The 22,158-nt window shown below is 46.2% G+C and overlaps 1 protein-coding gene across 2 annotated transcripts in view; it reads left to right on the forward strand.

Annotated features, from left to right (window-relative positions):
- The first annotated feature begins 443 nt into the window (after nt 1-443).
- The window catches only part of WDR81 (WD repeat domain 81), a 37,718-nt gene continuing 16,003 nt past the window's right edge, over nt 444-22,158 (forward strand). The window contains exons 1-7 of one of the 2 annotated variants that reach the window (XM_061558837.1): nt 444-1,264; nt 5,063-6,880; nt 7,061-8,250; nt 16,384-16,515; nt 17,085-17,228; nt 18,372-18,681; nt 20,075-20,182. In XM_061558837.1, coding sequence (XP_061414821.1) covers nt 5,113-6,880; nt 7,061-8,250; nt 16,384-16,515; nt 17,085-17,228; nt 18,372-18,681; nt 20,075-20,182 — 3,652 coding nt within the window. In that variant the 5' untranslated portion in view covers nt 444-1,264; nt 5,063-5,112. Of the gene's footprint in view, nt 1,265-5,062; nt 8,251-16,383; nt 16,516-17,084; nt 17,229-18,371; nt 18,682-20,074; nt 20,183-22,158 lie in introns of both variants that reach the window. The other variant, XM_061558836.1, reaches the window with a different exon arrangement.

The raw sequence follows: 22,158 nt of genomic DNA on the forward strand, positions 1-22,158 counted from the left end.
TTGACCTAACCAACATGGCTGCCGGACGTCCGGCCCCCACCCCCCACCACCCACCCCCCACCCCCACGCATTCTTTGGGTCTTTCGGTAAAGTCACGTGGAACAAAAACATACAACAAATACATCGTTTCGATCGCAACACAAGCAGTCACCATCATTTTTTTTCTCCTGATGACGATTGCTTGTCTTGCGATGGAAACGTCTTAGTTTTTTGTAAAAAAAAATATTGTTCTCCGTGACTTTACCTTAAGACCCAAATACTGTAATATGAATTCCTGCTGTCACGAGAGCTTTAAGTGAAGACCCACCCACGTGTTGTCAGAAGGATGCGCGTCATTTCCGGCACGGCCCACGTGATCCAAGCGTCGAGTTCCCACGTGACTCGCCGCTCGCCTCTTCACGTGACCGGCGCCCACGTGACTCGCGCAGCGTGGTGCGAAGGACGCGGCCCAGCGGTGGTGGCGGCTGCTCACACGGGGACACACACAGAGACACGGGGACACACAGAGAGACACACACACAGAGACACACGGGGACACACACAGAGAGAGAGAGACACGGGGACACACACAGAGACACACGGGGACACACAGAGAGACACACACACACACAGACACACGGGGACACAGAGAGAGAGAGAGACACGGGGAGACACACAGAGACACACACACAGAGAGAGAGACACGGGGAGACACAGAGACACGGGGACACACGCAGAGACACACACAGAGACACACACAGAGAGACACACACAGAGACACGGGGACACACACAGAGACGGGGACACACACAGAGACACACGGGGACACACACAGAGACACACGGGGACACACACAGAGACACACGGGGACACACACAGAGACACACGGGGACACACACAGAGACACACAGGGACACACAGAGAGAGACACGGGGAGACACGCAGAGACACAGAGAGAGAGAGACACGGGGAGACACAGAGACACGGGGACACACACACAGAGAGAGAGACACGGGGAGACGAAGACACGGAGACAAAGACACACGGGGAGACAGAGACACAGAGAGAGACACACGCGGACACGGGGATACACAGAGACACCCGGGGCCAGACGGAGACGGACACAGCCGCCCAGACTCGCCCAGCTGTGTGAGACGGGCGAGACCGAGACGGGGACACGCGCAGGGGAAGTGCGGCAGCGGCGCGGGGACAGAGACCCCGGGGAGCGCTCCGAGCTGCGGGGAGAGCTGCTCACTCGGCGGGGACCGGAGCGAGGGTGAGGAGGGTGAGTGTGAGGAGGAGGGTGAGGGTGAGGAAGGGGAGAGCCACGGTGAGGAGGGGGAGAGCCGGGGTGAGGGTGAGGAGACGGAGGGGAACCACCCCCGGGGCGAGGAGAGCCCGTGGGGGGGGGACCTGGGTCGGGGTGAAGCCGCCCGAGTTTCCCCGCGGGTCCCCGCGGGGGCTGCAGGTCGGGGCAGGAAGTTCGATTTTGTTGATGTCAGCGGACTTTGTTGGGCTCAATATCATTGGCGCCCTTTGACGGCACAGATCTGATAGTTGTGTAGATGATCTTAGTTACAATCGTGTTGTTCTGTTTAATATGTCGCCACGCAAACAGGCGGAGGTGTTGCTCGTTCTGCCCCCCGGGGGTTGACGGCTCACGGGGGGATCAGCTGGTGGCGGCTCACGGGGCCAGCCTCGCCGTGGGATCCGTGGTGGCACCCACAAGCCGAGATGAGAACTTAAACCAAACGTTACATGTCAACTTGTATTTTAGTGAGCAATCATTAGAAGGATGTTATTAACCAGGTAAAACCATCACTGCTTTGTAGTGAATTTTGATTTAAAGCTTTCGTGACTGCAGGGATTCATATTCTTTGTTGTTTGTGTTGCAGTCGAAACGTCGTGAGAATTGTATTGTTTTATATTTTGTATTATTTTATTGTTTCCCTTCTACGTGACTTTACCGAAAGAACCAAGAATATGCTTTGTAGTGGGTGTCGTCTATCATATCTGCCGGGCATTTTCCCGCATATACCCCACAGAAATAGCGTTTTGTGTAAAACTAATTTCAGATAGCCCGCACCTCCATATTCCCCGCATGCATTCATATCTTTCTTACCACGGCAACTCTCCCACTTAAACAAAATTTTCTTGCTGTGGGTTTCCCACCTGATGATGATTGCTTGTGTTGCAATCGAAACGTCGTGATTTATGTATTTTATTTGCTACCTACGTGACTTTACAGAAAGAACCAAAGAGTGAGTTTGTATGTTAGCGTAGCAGGAAAAATGCCCCATTGAGCTATGTAGTTATTTTTTCAGAAGCGACCTGTTACAAATTATATCTCGACGAAGCCGCTTTTATCATCATCACCATCAAGTGGCAATGTATAGCAGAGGCCAAATGCTCTAAACGCATGATTCTAAATAAATAGGCGTCGGGGTCTGGATCCAAACCAAGTCTTCCTGCATACCCTCTCGCCCTGATCTTGGGGGTCGGAGGCATCGGTAATGTAGTGTAAACTTAATTTTAGGTACTATTTTTTTTGTTTTACAAAAGAACGGGTTAGATTTGTCGACGATCTCGGTACTAACTCAAACAATTGTAACTCGGAATAACGCCAAATATCCTAACGCGTAGGCTGCACGGGAATGTGCTCCTGGTCTCTGATGCTTGTTTTTAAATGGGAGCATGCATCGAGTCTTTGGTCTCAATTGTGGTTGGGTTGTAGTGGGCAGCAGTACAGGAAACTCGGTTGTACTGTAACTCTATGCTTCTCCTTTTTGCTCCCCACCTTCAGCAGCCCGCACTGACCATCGTGGTATCGATCTTCTATATAAGGAGTTAATCTGTATATCTCGAACACCTCAAGGTAGAAAGCTGAAATTTGGTACACAGGTAGTTTTTAGGACACAAACAACAGGAGAAAACATGGGATTTTTTTATTTTAAGGCCCCTAAATCTGGATTTTAAGTTTCCCATAAACATGTTTGTGTGAGGTTTCCTTCAGAACCCGTTCAAAATATAAGATTACGTTTTTTGTTTTGATAAAGCGTTAAACAGCAAGTAAAATAAAAGCGAGCCATTGTTCTATCTTTTATTGTTTTTGAGATATTTCGGATTCTAGTGGTTGTGAACGCTGCACCGTGTCCCACTGTCCAGTCTTCAGTTGCATGAAACGACTCGAGTGCAACATTTATTTATGTTGCTCGCGTTTAAAGCCGTTTCGGTTTCGGGGCCATATCTTTCGTGGAGTTTAGTACGACTGGCTATTTGCGCTGTTTTATTTAATTTAACGATGCGAGCAGGATTAACGTATGCATTATGTATTCGGCACGTTTATTATTGAGGCATCGACAAAGGGATGTACATTATATTTCAGTCTTCACGACCAAAAAAAGTAAGACATACGCAATGTGATAGGGTAAGCCAATGGTGGGTAATGGATTTCGCCAGTAAGTGGAGATTTATTCCCTAAAGCCACAAAGAATCCTCCACGGATTTAATGGGATACATTCAATGCCCATCTGGCTCCTTAAAAAAAAATGACAGTACAGTACTCTGATAGCAAAGATTATAATCAGCACTGACGAGCGTGGTGAAGTTATTATCAAACAACCCCAGTCACCATTGAGGCATAAGGAGGCCTTAATGATGCAGCAGTTTATTGACAATGGGCTGTCAGCTATTATTACTTGATTACAGAAATATAAGCCTCAAGGTATTTTGTATTAATACATGTTGGATTTAAGATTTACTTGCGCCATTCCTAAAACGGCCATCATTTTTCTTAGTTGTAAGCATTGCGCTCCTATCATTAACACGCTCTCGTATCTCGCTTGTGGGATGACGATGATGGTTCTTTTTATTTTCATGATCTCAATGCCAATATTCCATGTTACTGCTATGAAGTCAGGTCATCCGCTTTCAAATGAAATGGAAGTTTCTGAAATTCAGTTTATGTTAAGTTTACCTTTTTTTGTAGAGATATATTCTAATTTATAATACCCAAGTGCCATTATTTAGCATATTGCTAATTGATGGTATGGTTTACTCATTATACCTCTACACAATATAACAATTCACTCATTAAGCCTTAATGTATTATTAAGGATTAAGACTTTTTAATCATTTAATTGCCATTTAAACTCTGATTCCATTTTTATTATTTTCCAGCAGTAGCTGCTGGGTAAAAGCCAATTTGTGTCTGTATGTAGCTTCACTTTAATCGGCTAATGCAAAACAAATATCCACCAATGACAAGCACATTGTGTCGAGTCAACTATAACACAAATTGACGTCAATCAGTGCTCGCCAACAGAATTAGCATAATTTATGTATAACTTTCGAAGAAGAAAAATGTAAAATAATGTCCAGTTGATTGCCTCTTATCCACGACTGTATTCTGAAGTTCCTAATATCCGTGGGGTCTGCACAGTTTGCATTGTGTTCCGTTATTTGGGGATTGACATCGATGTTCGTTCGTTTGATTTTGAGAATTCTGGGAAATGCGCCAGATTGGCGCCTGTATTCATCCTGTGGCATCCATGGGAGGATTTTTCTGTGGATATTGGAAATAAGTCTGCTTACTCAGGAATTTCAATGTTCCCCACACTCACCTTGAGTAGTGGAGTTGTATTTCACTTTCGATAGACTGACCAATAGAATTGTTGTGAGAGAGGTTTATGTAGGTTGTTATAAAATGGAATGAGCGATTCTTTGTCAATCCGCTGCTGGATGAAGGCCTCCCTAAGCTGTGTGATAGTCATGCGGTTGTTTGACCATTAATTAAGCACTCTAAAATATTTGTATTCCACTTTGTTCTGAATGAAGAGTTTAAATTTAATATAAAAAAATATGTTTTGACTTTCTTCCTTGGCAGTGTGTTTTTCACATGGACTGTATTTTATATCATTTTTAATTAAACTACAGTAAAGACCAATTTGTGCCTGTCCTTTGACATGTTGTATATATTTATAGAGTAACTCTTATTTACATATAAAGGCGAAACCTTTATATCGTATTCATTAACTTGCATTCTCTTTGGTTCCCCCCTCCCGATCCCATTCTCTTTTGCTAGGTTCAAACACCGAACATAATATGGAAGCATCATCGCTGGCTGTCTGAAAGATGCTGACGTCTTCTCATGTCACCATGGAGGAATTATTGACAGAAACACAAAGGGGACTTGGAATAGAGTGTGCCCAGCTGGCAGTGGGGGAAGGGAGCCGGATAACTGCGTTGGTGCCAGACGATTGGATCTCGAGCCTGAGCGAAGGGGGTACGCTACCGCCCTCTTGTCCCAAGCCTGATGGGCTGACGGCCTCAGAGGTCAGTACCCTTCTGCAGAAGTCTGTGCACAGGCTCCCGGATGGTTGGACCAAAGTGTCTATACAAGTGGTTGTCAAGAGCTGTCTCGATTACAGAATATCCTGCATCAGGTGTGTCAAGAACTGCTTCTCAGGATTTGATGGCAAATCCCCTCCAGAATCTTTCCTGCATTTCATGCAAGGCGTCTGTCATGATAACTTCAGGAATCAGTGGACAAAAGCCTTCGAGAAGTACGCCGCTCCCTACCGCTCTGCCACGGAAAGCAAAAAGCCACGAGCCGCTCTGACGGCAATCAAGCACGCACTCCAAGAGCTCCATGGCTTTAGTTGTGTTCCTGTAACTTCTGAAAGCAATTACTCGGTTCTGTGTATTAAAGCTGCTCACATGCACACCTGCCCACCACAGGGCATTAGCGTGCTGAAAGCCAAAGCCCTGGTCGAAACTTCTGACCGTCTCTTTGTTATCAGTTCATTTCTAGAGCACAGCCTTCATAGCGTGGTTACATTCAGCCCGGCGAAGCTTGCCAACAGTCACGCCAAGGTGCTGTTTGTGATATACCAGGTTCTGCAGGCCATGGCACTCTGCCACAGTAGAGGCCTGACGTGCGGCGCCCTTTCCCTGCACGATCTTGCCATTGATGAAAGGCTGCGAGTGCAGTTGAACCCACGGTTACCCGACTACGAGAAATGCAAATCTGGGCATCGCAAAAATGAATCAGGAGAAATGCCGGAGTCTGTAACGGAGGAGGTCGTTGGGCACAAAGAGTCAGAAAGTATGGAGGAACAAAGACTCTGTGAGTCATGTAAGAAATGGTTAGCTACTGCTGTCACAGACTGGGTCCACGGGAAGAAGAGCAACTTTAGCTATCTCATGGAGCTGAATCGCCTTGCTGGGCGCAGACTGGGAGACCCAAACTACCACCCTGTGCTTCCGTGGGTGGTGGATTTCACCGTGCCGTTTGGAAAACTACGCGACATGACCAAATCTAAATTTCGGCTGAACAAAGGCGATGGCCAACTGGACTTTACCTACCAGATGAACAAGGAAGCTCCCGTTACCATGGGAGGAGGGCACATGGAGCACCTTCACGTCCCCCATCACATTACCGACGTCCTGTCTGACATCACGTATTACGTGTACAAAGCCAGGCGGACACCCAGGGATGTCTTGTGCAGACACGTGAGGTCAAAATGGGAGCCCAACGAGTATCCGGCCAGCATGGATCGCCTGCAGAGTTGGACACCGGACGAGTGCATCCCAGAGTTTTACACCGACCCAGACATTTTCCGCTCGATCCACGCGGACATGCCGGACCTAGAGATCCCGGCCTGGTGTGACTCGTACAATGACTTTATTGAGAAGCACCGGCGACTCCTGGAGAGTCCCAAGGTTTCGGAGAACCTCCACCACTGGGTCGACCTCACATTTGGCTACAAACTATCAGGAAAAGAGGCAATCAAAGCCAAAAACGTTTGTCTTCACTTGGTGGACAACCACACCCATCTAGCAAACTTTGGTGTCGTTCAACTCTTTGACTTCCCGCACCCTCAAAGAATGAGCCCTCGTGGTGAGTCCATTCAGGATCCACCGTACATTACGCAGTCACACTCATATGCTGGCCATGTCGTTAAGGACGCTGTAATTATTGAAAGCCATCAAATTCCTGACTTGGACGTCCCTGATGTTGGAATTGAAGGCTTGGACTGTAAAAGTGACTTCTTTGCTGCAACATCTTCCGCACTTCCAGATGAGGACGACGGCAGTCTGGAACATGCAGCGGAGGCACTGGATGCTCTGGAAGACGCAAAACGCACCGATAGTCGAGCGGCCATCTCATCCATGGCGACACCGAGCAGCAGCAGCAGCGTCTCTCTACTGCAGCTGGAACCAATGTTTATGGGACTCATGAGCACTTGGAAAGTAAAACCGCAGCTCTCTGAAGGTCAGGAGCTCAGCAGTGCAAAGATAATTCTACCAGAAGATTTTAATCCACTCCAGAATTTGGAGAGGTTGGAGGCATTCTATAAATTCACAAGCGCCACGGGACATTGTCAGCTTGAAAGGACAGAGGTGTCACAAAATGCTTCAGACATTGCCTTCCCTGATTTGCTGCAAAGGGACATGCAGGCGTTGGGTGTGCTGATTGCAGAAATATTTTTCGCCCCCAAACTTAGAACGTTGACGGTGGAAGCAACTCTTGTGGATCGGTTCAAAGCGGTGAGGAAACTCTGCAAGTCTCACAAGAATGCTCTACCACTTCCATTGCAGCATGCTGTGGAGGTCTTACTGCAGTTGGACAAGGATATTTTTGTGGAGGATGTTGGGCAGGGCGTGTGCAGCGCTGGAAGCCTTTTCAATTACCCCATGATTCAGTCGGGTCTGCCGCCACCATCGGCGTTGCAGCTCATCAGCCCTCACGCGGACATCATTGCATTCCCCGCGTATTTTCCGGACCTGTACGGTTTCGTCGTGCGCTTTTACAGGGTGACTGAGAGCGGCGATCAGAGCGCCCTGAGGGAATTTATCGTGGAGCTCTCCGAGGACCTTCCAAAACTCCTCGGTAACCTCACGTCGGAGGGAATGGAGATTCTCCTGCCGTTCCTGCTGTCACTCATGTCTGACAAGGTTGTGGCTGTGCGAGCGATTCAGCACCTCTTTGAGTCGGTGGCCAAGGCGCTGGGGCAGCGGAATGCCAACAGGTTCCTGCTGAAGCCTCTCATCGGCGTGTACGAGAGCGACTGGTCGGGCCAGGAGCGGCGCAGCATGTACGAGGAGGCGTTTGTGCTCAACCTCATCGCCTGCCTGGGCCTGCCGCAGTTCCTACACTCGATCCTGAGCCACATTGTCCACGTGGTGGCCGGCTTCGAGAGCAAGGTCTGCGCCGAGGACGAGGACGCCACCGCTGCCGCTGCTGCCGCGGGCAGCCCTGCACGCCAGGTGTGTGGCGGCGCTCGTGCACGATGCCGCGCGGCCTCCGCCACTGGCTGTTTGTTTCTGTGCGTGTACACTTGCGCTGCCTCTGTTTGTCGATCCGATATTATAAGAGGCCACTGGTGCTATGGCACTTTTAAATCATCTTGGATTGAACACTCGTTTCTTAGTCCGGTTGGCTACGTACGGTGCCAAACAAGTTCATACAATCTGCTGCCGGACAAGAGCCTCTTCACGCTTTTGGGTCGTCGGTGGGGGGGGGGGGTGTTATTTGACCATGATTTACCACCGCTGGTCAATGTGGGTTGGTGGAGGCAGGGAGCACAGGCATGGGGGGGAGCATAGTATAGTACAACAATAGATTTTGCTGCCCACATATTCGTACCGTGTCTGTACGCAGTATATCCTTTGCCGGTGACTTGTTTACATACCATATGTTCACAAGAATGAAGTTAACCTTGTGTTGTATAATTTCAGGTATTCGCATGAAAAAACACACAACACAGAGCCGTGTTGTATTTTTTTTCTATCGCATGAATACTTTCTTTTGACTTCCGTTTACATCCTCTTCTTAGGAATTCCCGAGACTAAATATTTGGCCGTATACAGTACCAAAGGAAATTCCATCTCATTGAAGTTTACGTAGAAAGCATACCCTCTCCGTTTTATTCAGCTCCTCAAATCAAATTGTAAGCCTACGTTTCTGAGAAATGTCACCCACTCCTCCAGTGGTATCATACGGTGTGCTTAAACACTTTTTTTAACACTTATATAGGAATTTCGTTTTTAATGTATGAAGAACGGATAATACACTGTAACATGATCACAAATGTATGTTAATACCTCCAAAAAGTCAGTCTGCACTTGTTCACCATCATTGTCAACACGTGCCTGGAATCTTCTCCAGGTGGTCTCCAGAACCGGATGCACATTTCTTGTGGTATTGTTGCAAATTCTCAGTTGGTGTTATAAAATGTTGATGCACCTTGCAATTACAAGTTGCTACGATTTTCGCTGATCTCATGGTCGTGTGAGGCTCACATACCAGACATTGCAGCAGCATAATCATAATGTACAGCCCTTTGCCAATTCATTGGATGAAGGCCCCCCCCATGCCATGATGGTCAGGGGTGGTCGGTTGACCGTACTTCATTCTACGGGTCAAAGCAGGTTGGTGAAAGGGGGCTACCAGTTGGTGTACTAATAACCGCACTCTCCCTATGCCCCACAGCAGTAGAACGTATAATAATCACCCCATTGAGATAATCGTGATTTACAAACGCGTAGAAATCAACACAAATTGCCTGCTCACTCGAGTACTATAACGTCTGTCTTATATCCAGTACTGTCTCCGCTGTGGTGCCAGTTTAAAAAAAAAAGTTTGTTATGTAAAGAAAATAGTTTTTCTGTCGGCATATCTGACTTGTTGAGCAAGATTCTGAGCATAATAGAAGTGGAATTTGTTCAATGGCTCCGTCGTGATATCAGTTTTACATATTGAAGGTAAACTCCAGCTTATGAGACCCATTAATTTTTTTGGAACGTGCTATTCGCAACATTCGTTTTTAATAACGCTGGTTACAGTGTAATGGTAAATTAAATCCTGTACAGGGGCTCCTCTACTTACGAACATTCATCTTACAAACTTTCAGAGATACGAAAAAACCTGCCGTTATTTCCAGTTGAAGCTGTTCCCGATGCTATTGCCTGTTGCAAGTTGATTTATGAAGAGAAGAAGAGAGCCACTGTGCAGACATCTCTTGGTAAGTTTTTCAAGAGAGTAGAGAGAAAATACGAGCACCAAAGGAAATTAGGATCTACATCTACAGAAGATTAAGAACCAGTGGCATCTATATCTATGGGAAATGATACAACTTTTAAAGCCATTCTCTGTACAACATGTTTGGAATCGACAGGAGTAAAATTAGACTTAAGAACAAATCGACTTACAAACCGACCTCTGGAACCTAACTCGTTCGTAAGTAGAGGAGTCCCTGTACCCATCGGGGCCCTTGAAACTGCTGTATTGGAAAGCTGCTGCATGGGCCGGTCGACGAGCTCGTGGGGTAACACTTTCGTGTGGGGCGGGAGACTGGAGTGTGAAGAAAACGATAAGATGGCAGGAAGATGACAAACCATTGGCAAAGGTCATAAGCTACTGCATGCGCAACGCCATCGCAGCTGCTTGTGGCCCAGCCCTGGGGTGTGTTCGGCACATCATGGCTCCTCCGTGTTTGAACCCAAGCAATTGAACTCGCTGCCAAAGTATCGTGGGTACCGCGTGTGATGGTGCAGTCCTTGTTGATTTTTCCTATTCGCACAGCAGAAGAGAGGGACTATCCGGTATCGCAACCACATAAAGCACTCTTTTTTTCACGGTGAATTCGTATCTAAAAATTAATCGCGACACATTTTCACGCGGAACAAATGTTGCTGTCTGTCGGACACAACTCCCCAATTAAATTGAATAACCCTCCGATAACAGTGTGCACTTTTCAGGAGATGATCTGAATGCAAGCATTGCTTGTCGTGTGGGATGCACGTTTGCCGTGATCAACTTGAGATCGTTTTTGATGGTTTATTTTACGCGACTAGAAAACGTGTGTTTATGTTTGTATGAATATATTCGCCAAGTTACTCGCATGCAGAACTATTGTGATTGCTCTGCTTTTAGTCTGACTTGTCTGTGGTTTGGCAGATATCACTTTTTCCCCTTATCTGCAGGAACATGTGGGTAACAGGGAAGGTGTAGTTTTGTAATACACTGAAAAAAAAAGTATTTTTGCGATACTTTTTTTGCATTCTTGATTAGCTACAACTTAGATCATCACACCCATGTACCATCCATTAAAATTTAAAGAAAAAAGTGCGCGCTCACAATGCACACAGCGGTCACGTTTTCACATATTGCACCACATTGCCCGACATGTCAGTGTTAACCTCACTCCTACCCAGACATCCGCTGTAATCCAACCTCTCTTGTAAAAGGCAGACGAAACAGATACTCTCGGCCTTGACATTCAGTAGTGCACAACAAGCCGAATGGGTTTTTTTTGGCTGATTTCAAAAGGTGTTATCTCACTGTGACATTAAACCCCATAGTTAACCTCAATCATTGCTTTTACAACCCTACACATGATGGAGACTCATTAGACTCCGGTGGTAACATTTGCTCTTTGTTAACGCATAGAATGCATCGGTCTACAGCCAGCCTGACCACTGACGACATCTGACACTACCGTCCTCTGTGGGTTTGTGCTGCAGCAAAGGCGTTAGCCCCCCAATCTCACCCGTCATCTCCAGCTCTCTCCGTATATCACATTATCTCCTTGACAGACTGTTGGGGCAAGTTCTGGTCACGAGAACCTATGAAGGCCGGGAAGGCACACAAGAGGGTGGGTGGCCAGCAGCACGCCCAGGCCACCTTTGTCTCCCCAGCACTGATGTTTACACACCGCACCAGATACCAGTTTAAGGCTGAGTGAACCTAAGGGAGGCCCAGGACAAGTAAAAAAAATTAGCACTACTTTTGGTCATGAGCGGGAATCGAACTTGGGTTGTCGGGTTCATTGTAGAGTGCACAAACCTCTGCACCACTGCTCTCCAACCTTTCTCTGCTGTAAGCAATGGTAAAAAAAAACCCTGTTATTAATTTTAATTAACCAGTTATTCATTGTACAAGTTCACTGAAGCAGCAAGTTTATACCGACATTTTAAAATATTTATTCATGTGAACAAATACATCGTGAAGCAAATACCAAGCTGAACCCTCGTAGCTGCTTTCAAGGCTCCGTGGAGGTTTCAGCAGTGGCCCACGAAGAGCCATGCAGGAGCCACAACACCCTCTATGATTGTGGATGGAGGGCGTGCACCATGCACTTGGCAGTGCGTGCGCAAAGGGGAACACACCAGACAGGTTGGGGTGCTGGTTATAAAAGTATGACTGATACGGGGGTGACCTTTGCTGGTTCGCATTTTAGGAGCCTGTGGACTTGACAACAAGGACCCAGCGTGCTTGTCATGTCTCGCTCCGATAACAAGAGTGTTCCTCTGGGGCTTCTTTGTTTGGTCTGTTCATATTCTCTTTCGTAATTAATCTTGATTTAAACGAACCTCGTTCCAAATCGGATTCATATTTTGTGTGTGATGTAGTCCTGTATCCAATGCTACATTTACACAAAAGAAGCAGTTTTAAGTTTATCTTTAATATACTCGGATATTTAGTGAGTGCAAATAAAAGGTGAATTTTACAAAATAGAGTGTTCTTTCGGGGGAGAAAATAAGTGTTAGGAACAGGAAGTATAAAAATAGATGGAAAGAGCATGGGAAGTTGTTATTATTTTGAATAATGAAGCATGTGCTTCACATTCAAAAAAACACTGGAACACAGTGTTGAAAAAAAACATGTAGCATATGACCTAAATCATACATTGTTTCAAATAAACTTAGAGAGTTTCAGGTTAATCTTGAAAAACAAATCCACATCCAACACAAGCCTCTTCACTTTAATGAGATTAGGCTGGAATTCCCACTGGTGTGTGATTCCTATCCACAGTGTTTAACCACCTTTGCTTTAACACCATCTCAAACATTTCGCAGGAACATTGCACCCAAATATTAAGCCACAAATGTTAAACTCAAATATAGACCAGAAACATTTAACCCATATATAAACCACACACATTTAACTAGAAACGTAGAGCAAAAACATTTTGCCATTTGTTGATCAATTAGTTTTTTTTGATCATCTCACAGAATTATCTCGTCGGTGAATTCTGGTCAACTGTGTTAGTTTGTAAAATTCTCAGCAGTGGTGTGATATCTGCATGAACACATGTTGAAACGTAACTAAGTTATGTAGATTGAAAAGTAAGATGTACGCTATCATTGTCGTAAATGATAACAATAGTAATTGTCAGTTTAACACGTAGGCTTTCGCGACCAATATTATTCATAATCAACGTTTTTGGGTTTAATCCCAAAAAAATAGCAATTCCTAATTAAGCCAAGGGCTTCAAAACCACCTAGATTGTATGGGCTACCAAAGATCCATAAAATCGGCATCCCTTTACGACCCATAGTCAGTACAATTGGCTCTGCCACATATAAATTAGCAAAATATGTAACTAAACAAATACAGCCCTACGTCGGTAGGACATCATCATTCATAAGAAATTCAGAACATCTTGTGAATATGATCAAAGATATTAAACTTAACCCTAATGATATTTTGGTGAGTTTTCATGTGATTTCGCTATTCACTAAGGTTCCAGTGAGCGAGTCGCTTAAATTACTTGATACACGGGTAAAGAATACAGGTTTACCAAAAGATATTCCGAAACTCGCTGACCATTGTTTAAATAACACTTCTTATGGAGAGGCGAATTCTTTAAACAAAAGGAGGGAGCAGCAATGGGCTCTCCTTTATCTCCTGCTATAGCAAATTTGTACATGGAAAACTTTGAAACCAGAGCACTTGCCTCGAGCACATTAAACCATCCTTTTGGTTTAGATATGTGGATGACACTTTAGTTGTCTGGCCACATGGTAAAGATACACTGAACGATTTTCTAAATCATCTCAATGCACAAAACCCAGCCATTCAGTTCACCATGGAAATGGAGGTGAATAACACACTCCCGTTCCTGGATATTGTACTTGGGCATGGCCTAAATGGTAAAATAACACACAGCGTTTACAGAAAGCAAACGCACACTGATGCCTATCTGAATGCAGATTCGCATCATCACCCAGCTCAGAAATCCTCTCTTATCAAGACGCTCATACATCGGGCTAAAACAGTGTCAGATGGTTAAAGTCTAGTGAGAGAGATTAAACATGTTAAAGAAGCACTAAGACAGAATGGCTACAATAATGCTCAAATTAACAGAGCACTAAATGCCAAATCACGATCGCAAAGCAACACTACTGAAAGCAATCAGATTATTAAAACAATAAAAATACCATTTATCTCAGGAGTAACTGACAAATTAGCCCGTGTTTTGCAAAAGCAAAACATTACAGTAAGATTTGGTACAGTCCACAAAATTCAACAACTAGTAACGTGCACTTAAGACGAATTACCTAAATTATCAACAGAAGGTGTATATCGGATTAATTGTGTATGTGGCAGATGCTATATTGGACAGACAGGGCGCAACGTTAGTGTAAGACTAAAAGAACACCAGAGAAATATTAAACTATCACAAACACAACTGTCGGCAGTGGCAGAACATGCATGCCAACAGGGACACTCAATTGATTTTGACAACGTTGAAGTGTTGTGTAAAACTAGTTACTACTGGCAAAGACTAATTAGAGAATCCATTGAAATTGAGAGAAACAGAAATAACGTTTAATCGCTCAGACAGCTACAGGCTTAGTGCGGCCTGGAAGCGTATTATTAAATAAGATACATTACAATTCCTTATAAGGGAAACAAATACTAACTGATTACTAATGTTGCATAATCACAATAAAACACATTCCAAATGATTACTAATCTACAACTAGCATCGTAACAATAGCCTGATTACTAATCTAGTATATAATTACAATAACCCCCCCCTCAAATCTTTGCACCTGATGAGTTAATGAGTTAATGATGACGTCACCCTGCTGCTGCTCTATATTAGAACGGGAGACACAGCAGAGCCTCACCATTCTGGCGAATTGCCCGATGATGCTGGATGCAATTACCAGCGAAACGTCGTACTCAAATTGTAAATTGTTGTGGTTTCACACTTCAACACACCGGTGGGCTAAAGCAGTGAACTATTTGTCTTTTGTCAACGTGACACTTTTTTACTGATTGGCCGTGTCGGGTGGTGGAGGGTTATGACACATAAATAACGCGATCTAAACCCAAAAACGTTGATTATGAATAGTAATTGTGTTAAAGCACCACAGTAGATAGCATTATAAAACACTCCTCGGTTGGCAGTGTTGTGTACTTTGTGTATTCCCCATATAGGCCTTTGGCCAACACTTTCATATCGATTGATTATATAACCTCACAAAGCTCTCATCAGTACAAAACCTCTGTCTAATATGTACAGATTGTCATGAGTGGATGACTGATGTGAATGCTCATCGTCTTCTTGGTTCTTTCGGTAAAGTCACGTAGAAGGGAAGTAATAAAATAATAAAAATAAAACATAATAAAATAATTGTGAGAATTATTTTATTATGTTTTATTTTTATTATTTTATTACTTCCCTTCTACGTGACTTTACCGAAAGAACCAAGAAGATGAATTCCTGCAGTCACGAAAGCTTTAAATCGAAATGCTCATCGTGTTTTACTAGAAAGCTGATATTTGGCACAAATATATTCGAGTCTTTCCTTACGAATAGAAATTTTAAAAAACTGAATTTAGAACGTAAATTGTCTTCCAAACTGAGAGAAACAGCTATGAACTTTGTCTTTTTGAACCTAGGCCTACAAATCCTGGACTGTATGTGGGCGAGGGGATAGCTATGAACAGGCTTAGCAGGCAGTCGTTGTACTAAAGCCAAAGGACTCGTGTGGACCTGGGGGGTGGAGGCGAGTGTGTGCAGCCCTCTGGTAGCGGCATGCCGGGATGTGGGGAACAGGCCATTATTGTGCGCACGTTTGGCGTTGATGGTAGATGTATGCATGTTGAACTTCTGTCGCACCGTACGTAGCTAATCGGAGGTGCGGGGGAATGACAACAAACTAAACGCACAAAGAAGCCCTAAAGAAGTGAGTTTCAATCTAGATTTATCCGTGCATAGCTCCAATAGCTTCCTAATATCGGAAGGAAGAGCGTTCCAGACGACCGCAGAAGCACATTCGAAAGCGAGCTATGCAGTGACCGTCTTTGTGCCATGGCCATCTAAAAGCCCCTGCGAGGATGACCAGAGTTTGCGCAATGGTTTATGCTCCCTGAGATCAGCGAGGCATTGTGGTTAATTTGTGGACAGCACTTTGTGTGTAATGAGTGTGACCTTATAACGTATTTGTTCAGCAAACGGAGGCCAATGCAGCTCAGCGAGCACTGGACGGACACGGTGGGATCTTGATGAAGGGTGCGAGCACGTGATTTGCGCCATGTTCCACCAGGGGCCTTGTGGCTGTGGGAATCGTGTGTGAGCCAGCTGTCCTTCCCTCGCGCAGGTCTTGCTCAACGTCGCAGGCACGAGTGTGAACCACTCGGAATCCATGGACGGAGCTCAGCCCGGGCACTTGGAAGGTGGCGGGGACAGCGAGATGGAGGACTTCTCCGGAGGGGTGGTGCTCAACGATCAGGTTGGGGGGGGGGTGTCGGCATGTACGCATGTTCACATGCGCACGCGAGTAGCCAGTCTCGCACTCACCGCTCGCCCATCCACCTACGCTCACTGGCTGTTGCCTGATGATGCTAGTTGTAATTACTGGCGAAACGTCGTACTCCAATTAAATGTGGGTTTATTCTCCAACACACTGGTGAACTGTACTCGTAACGAATCTGCACGTTTTGTTTACGTGACAAACCTTACTAACTGGGTGGTGGCGGGATTAACGACACATTTGCTCCCTCGTGTGAACCACAACATATTTAAGAATCTACCCCAAAAACCTCTTATGGATCCTACACCAACATTGGTGGGCACGGATCGGTGAAGGCGGTGAGTAGACGTTCAAGAAGCAAACTACGCGACAACAATGGATGAAAATTTCCCGCACAGCCCTCTGCAGACAATGTAGCCACAAAACAAATGTTCTCGGTCTCGCGCGCATTCAAGCGCACGGCGCAAGGTGAGCTGCGGTGGCACATGGCGGCACGTGTCTTTGAGGGGCACGTGCGAGCATCTCCCGCGGCTGCGTGTGCACGTCAGGTCATGCTGGGAGAAACGCTGGACTTCACGTCGGCCGTGTACAGAGGCAGCGGGGACGAGGATGGTGCTCAGCCGCCCCCAGCGGACGCCACCAGCATCGGACAGGACAGCAACAAGAGCAGCGGCAGCGACGCTTCCTACGAGGTGCAGCTCCCCTGCCTCACGAATGTTGTAACTCTGAAATATTGTTTTAATTAATTCTATTCTACTCTTGCGTATGGGAAGATTAGGAGGTTAATGCCAATGTCGAGGCCACGAGAGGGCAGCAGGCGAGAGCTTGTATTCTTTTTCTCTTCCTCCATTGAAGGAACGCAGACTACAATGGTTGACTATACGGTCCATGGCTCGGATGGCATGGCCACAGTTGTAATACTGTGGCTTGTCTTTAAATTTCCATTCATGAAGGAGATGTGCGCAGCGACCTATGTTCTGATGTGGTTGATGGTTACACTAATCTGCCTTTGAGGGGGAATGTCAAAGCCAGGAGATGCGATGTTGGGTCCAGAATGAGGTGTTTATTGTGAATGTCTGCATCGTTCCACTCTGTACGCCAGTATCCTTCCAGATCTGGTTGAGATCCCATATACAAATAGAGTTGCCAGAATCAAGAGGGAAATTAAGATGGACCCTATTCGCGAATGTAGAGCGGTGTTTATTTTAAAAGATTACACTACCCCAGCACTTCATAATGGATTTTTCACAGGCAAAAATAAATGAAAAAGCCTCTAAATATTCGTTGAGTCTCCAGCTGGAAAAAGATTGAGACGAGATCAGTTTTGTCTTTGCCTTTAAGGTACGATAAATGATTGAGAAGCCTGTGGCCTGGCATGAGAAGAGTGACAGAGGGTGTGTGTAGTTGTGTGATGTCATCTTACAGGACCTACCTTTGGCACAAGATGATGCACAGTTAGTTGCAGAGTTCTGAATGTACACGTGAAATGCTATCTTATGTTATAGCATGCTACCAAATCTATCAAAAGAATTAACCTCTGTTCTGATTTTCAGTTTATTGAAAACTATGTTTTTTGTGTTTATCTTAAATTTGCACTCAAAGCAGTCCTGAAATATCCCCATAAAATATCTTCACAAGAAGGAGACGACCCTTACATGGGAAATGCAACTGGAGAATCTACCCGGTCACGTTCCGTCGTTGAGAAGCATGTGTGCAGAGTTTGAACTCAAGACGGTCTCATGGGGGTGATGCACCATGTGAGCATCCTCAAACGGGCCACAGCTGGAGCAACAAAAATATTGAATAGTCGAGGTTCTGATTTCAAATTTTGACAGGTGGAGAAAGACGGCGTGAGCCTCAAGTCTGTGGACAGCGGGCACGACCTGGCAGGGGCGGAGCGGCCTGATGGGGGTGACGCAGACCGCTCCCTTGACGAGGGAGGGCCAGGGCCGGGGGAGTGCACTGCGACGTCGTTGGCTCCCGGCGAGCTCGGTGGTGCGGTGAGCCCAGTTGAAGTGGTCGGCCACACCACCCTCGCCAATCTGTCTGCTTCCTCGCCACTCGTGGCTGGAGAAGCAGCGGATGGATTGGAGCCGGGAGGGCCAGCACCGGACAGCGAGGATAACGACATCAAGAAGCTGATCCGTAAGTGGGCACGTTTTGCGCCGGAAAATACGCAGCGAAATGCACGTGCTTTTGCATTCTACTTTTTCGAGGCAGTGCAACGCGCATTGTATCGCTGGGCATGCATGGATCCGCACAGTAAAACTACTACGGTTATTAAAAGATAGACCGTAAGTTGTTTTTAGAATCGGTCACCGATTCGGAAAGTTTAGTCATCAATGTCAGCGGAATCGTTCGAAGCGCAGGACGCGTGCGACTCTGATTGGTCAGGGGCAGCCATCTTAAAGCCCAATGGCAGGAAGCTCCTCACAATGGGAAATGGGAAGCCCTCTCGTCATGGCAGCTTCATGGGCAGTGTGGTGAAATTCCGGGTTCTCGCAAGACCAAGGGGTTCTTTGCGACTGATGAAGTTGGGGATATAATTTAAGATGGGTTGCAGATACACAGTTAACCATGTGAATGCGAGTATATTATAATGCAGATGGACAGTGCTGTTGACATGGCAATATGAAGATAAATGCCTGAGGCCAAAAAAGCTGCATTTAGGAAACTTAATAGGACAGCTTCCAAACAATTAGCTCATTGCATGAGAAAGGTCAAGGACAAAGTGTACAGTGCAGGAGTGAACACAGGAGTATACATAATTCAGATGTGAATGTTCCACTGGCATGTGTCCAGTGGAGATATGTGGTTGACCTGATGAGATCCTGTCATGTGTCTGGGGTAGATCAGACCCAAGTTCAATCCCAAGCCCTTCAGATCAAGTCCTCATTTGTACAAATCCCATTGCCAGGGACAGAATCTGATCTTGATCTGATGATGGGCAGATTACCTTATTATTTAAAACGTAACCATGCAGTAATCCATTCACTGTATGGGTTAAATAACAGAAATGTAAATGTTTAGCAGTTGGTGAAGGAACAACAAATCTTATTGTGAAAAATACTGAAAGTACACCAAGAGTATATATCAACAAAGAGCTGCTTGTAGCTAAGAAGTAAAGATGCCACCGCTCGATGTGAAAGGGTGATGGGTTCAATCTTTGTGTGCCCGTGTGTGTGTGTGCTCGCCAACAGCACTTACCCCAACAGTGTATCACACTATCGAGGGGATCTGTGTGCATATGGGGAGCGGTAGTGTAGTGGTTAGCATGGACCCGGCGACCCGAGTTCGATTCCCGCTTATGACCAACACCAGTGACGATTATTTGAACCGTTCCTGGGCCTCATCCTAAAACGAGTACCCGATGCGGTGTGTGAAAACATCGCCACTGGGGAGACAAAGGCAGTCAGACGTGGTGCTGGCCACCCACCCCTTCATATGCCGTGCCGGCCTTCATAGCTGCTCGCTAACAGCACTTGCTCCAACAGTCTAATAAGGTTATACGGGGGGGATCTTTGTTTTGTGTTTATAGGCACAGCTTGCCGGACTGTGCGCACGCTCATTGGGAAGCTGGGACCTACGCTTGCCTCGCGCTACGTGGCGCGGAGTCTCCTGCGACTCCTCTCTACCTGCTACCTGGGTACCCCCCCCCCCCCCCATCTGCTGTTACCCCTTGTGTCAAAATCACAGTTAATTCCCACTTGCAAGTGTGCATTGGCTGCCATATCCTGTAAATGTCACGGTTGGCCAAGTACGGTGCGAAACAAGCTCAACATCCATACAGGGCTATTGCTGGGCGATCATACAATCGGTGACCCATGTAAAATATCTTGCCTTGGCATCTTGTGTGAAATGGAGGCATGCCAGGTTTGCACAGAAACTGTGAGTGGGCAACAAAGAGTAGCGGAAGTGTTACAGAATCCCTGACGTAATTTCTGCTAAGCTTCTGCTTTAGCTAAACCACAATGAGCTGTTTTCTGAGTCTCTTGCTTTAGTCCTTAAAGACTGAAGGTCCGACTGACCCAGACGTGACTGCTGCCATCGCCATAACCTTAACGCATAACTGCCGCCATCTTGCTCAACAGCTGCTATTTTGTGATGACACGGTGGGCTGCTCTTAACAAACATCCCTCTAAGTCCTCCGCTCTTCATCGGCCACTGGCCATAAGCTGGCATCTCGGCCTTGTTGCCCTCATCATTCATCATCTGCTGAATCGTTCACAGGCCTTTGTCAGCACCCGACCGCTTTATCTGTTCCATGCACGCGTGGATCTTAACACCAACAGCTGGTTCAAGCTCTGAACGAACAGACTAAGGTTCCAATACTTGAAAGAACATTCGGAGTAGCGAGGCTTTTTTTAAACCGAACAGATTTAAAGAACACAGGATGAGATGTTACTATCCTTTGCGCAAGCACTTCCAAGAGTTCATGAACAGTGAGCCTGGTGAAATTTGGGAAGCGCATCGTCAGTAGTGTACCTTTGGTTCCTAGGGTGTTTCGGCCTTTCATACTATACACCCTCCCCAAAGGCGGCCAGCGACAGGGTGATCAATCCTACGCTTGCGTCCCATTCCCAATTAGTCATAGGAGTTGCCTTGTTGTTGATAGCCAACATCCCATGGGACTATGCAAAGTTGGTGAATTTTGCTAGCAGTTAAATTACAATCTTTACACTGATGTAATTGAGTCGACTTTAAAGCACAAAATTACAATTCCACCTCAATAATCTCAGAGAAGCCTCGGCTCCTCTCAGAAAGAGACTTGAGAAGAAAGTTTAGTTCTCACAAGGTGAAAGAACATGTATTTTGTGGCACAAAGCGCCTCCGATTATCATGGTTGGCTACGTATGGTGCAAAATAAGTTCAACATAAGTCCATACATATGTAGCGAGTCATTTCAGAGACTATTTAGGAGGCAACAGCGTTTATTCTACACTTATGCAACACCGTTACACACGGGACTAAATACACCTATCTCTCTCGCATACGGGATAACTACAATCGAGTCAGAGCAGCCCACGTGCTGTCGAAGACGGAGACGCAGCACTTGGGTTCCACTTCACCTGCAGACAGCCCCGATATTCGGTCGGAGTTTCCCTTTTATCCTTCTCGGAGTGGCTTGGATCCACCCTTGGCCACGCCTACTTCTGAAATATTCCCGAAGGTTCCAGGCTACCTTACACACCTGTTCCCTCTCTGGCTCCATCCTTAACCACACCCCCTTCGGGAACGCTCTAGACGTTTCTCAGCTCCTCTTACCGTGTCCCCTCGTTCACCTTTGGCTCACGTTCCTAACCTCGGCCCATCGCGTGCTTAACCCGTTGCCGGGGTGACTCGTCCTCACATGCCCCCTACCACCAGCAGTCCCCACCACACTTCCCCAGTGACCAGCTATGTGGCAATTACCTGCAGTGCAGGCGGAGGCTGCTATCCCCTACTCTGTAGGTAGGACTCATCTTCTGCTAGCACCCAGTACCATGCCCATAGTGGCCCATAGTGACCCATTGTATGGTACTGCACGGTGTGTGAGCCTCTGCGCCCATTTCTACGGCACTTGCCGCTACGCACCGTAGTGATCCATTTAACATCACTACACATACAAAAGACGGGCGTCGT

The sequence above is a fragment of the Lethenteron reissneri genome, chromosome 25 (genome assembly GCF_015708825.2).
Source record: "Lethenteron reissneri isolate LAM-NWPU_2019-01 chromosome 25, ASM1570882v1, whole genome shotgun sequence".
In the NCBI taxonomy this organism is placed as follows: domain Eukaryota; kingdom Metazoa; phylum Chordata; class Hyperoartia; order Petromyzontiformes; family Petromyzontidae; genus Lethenteron; species Lethenteron reissneri.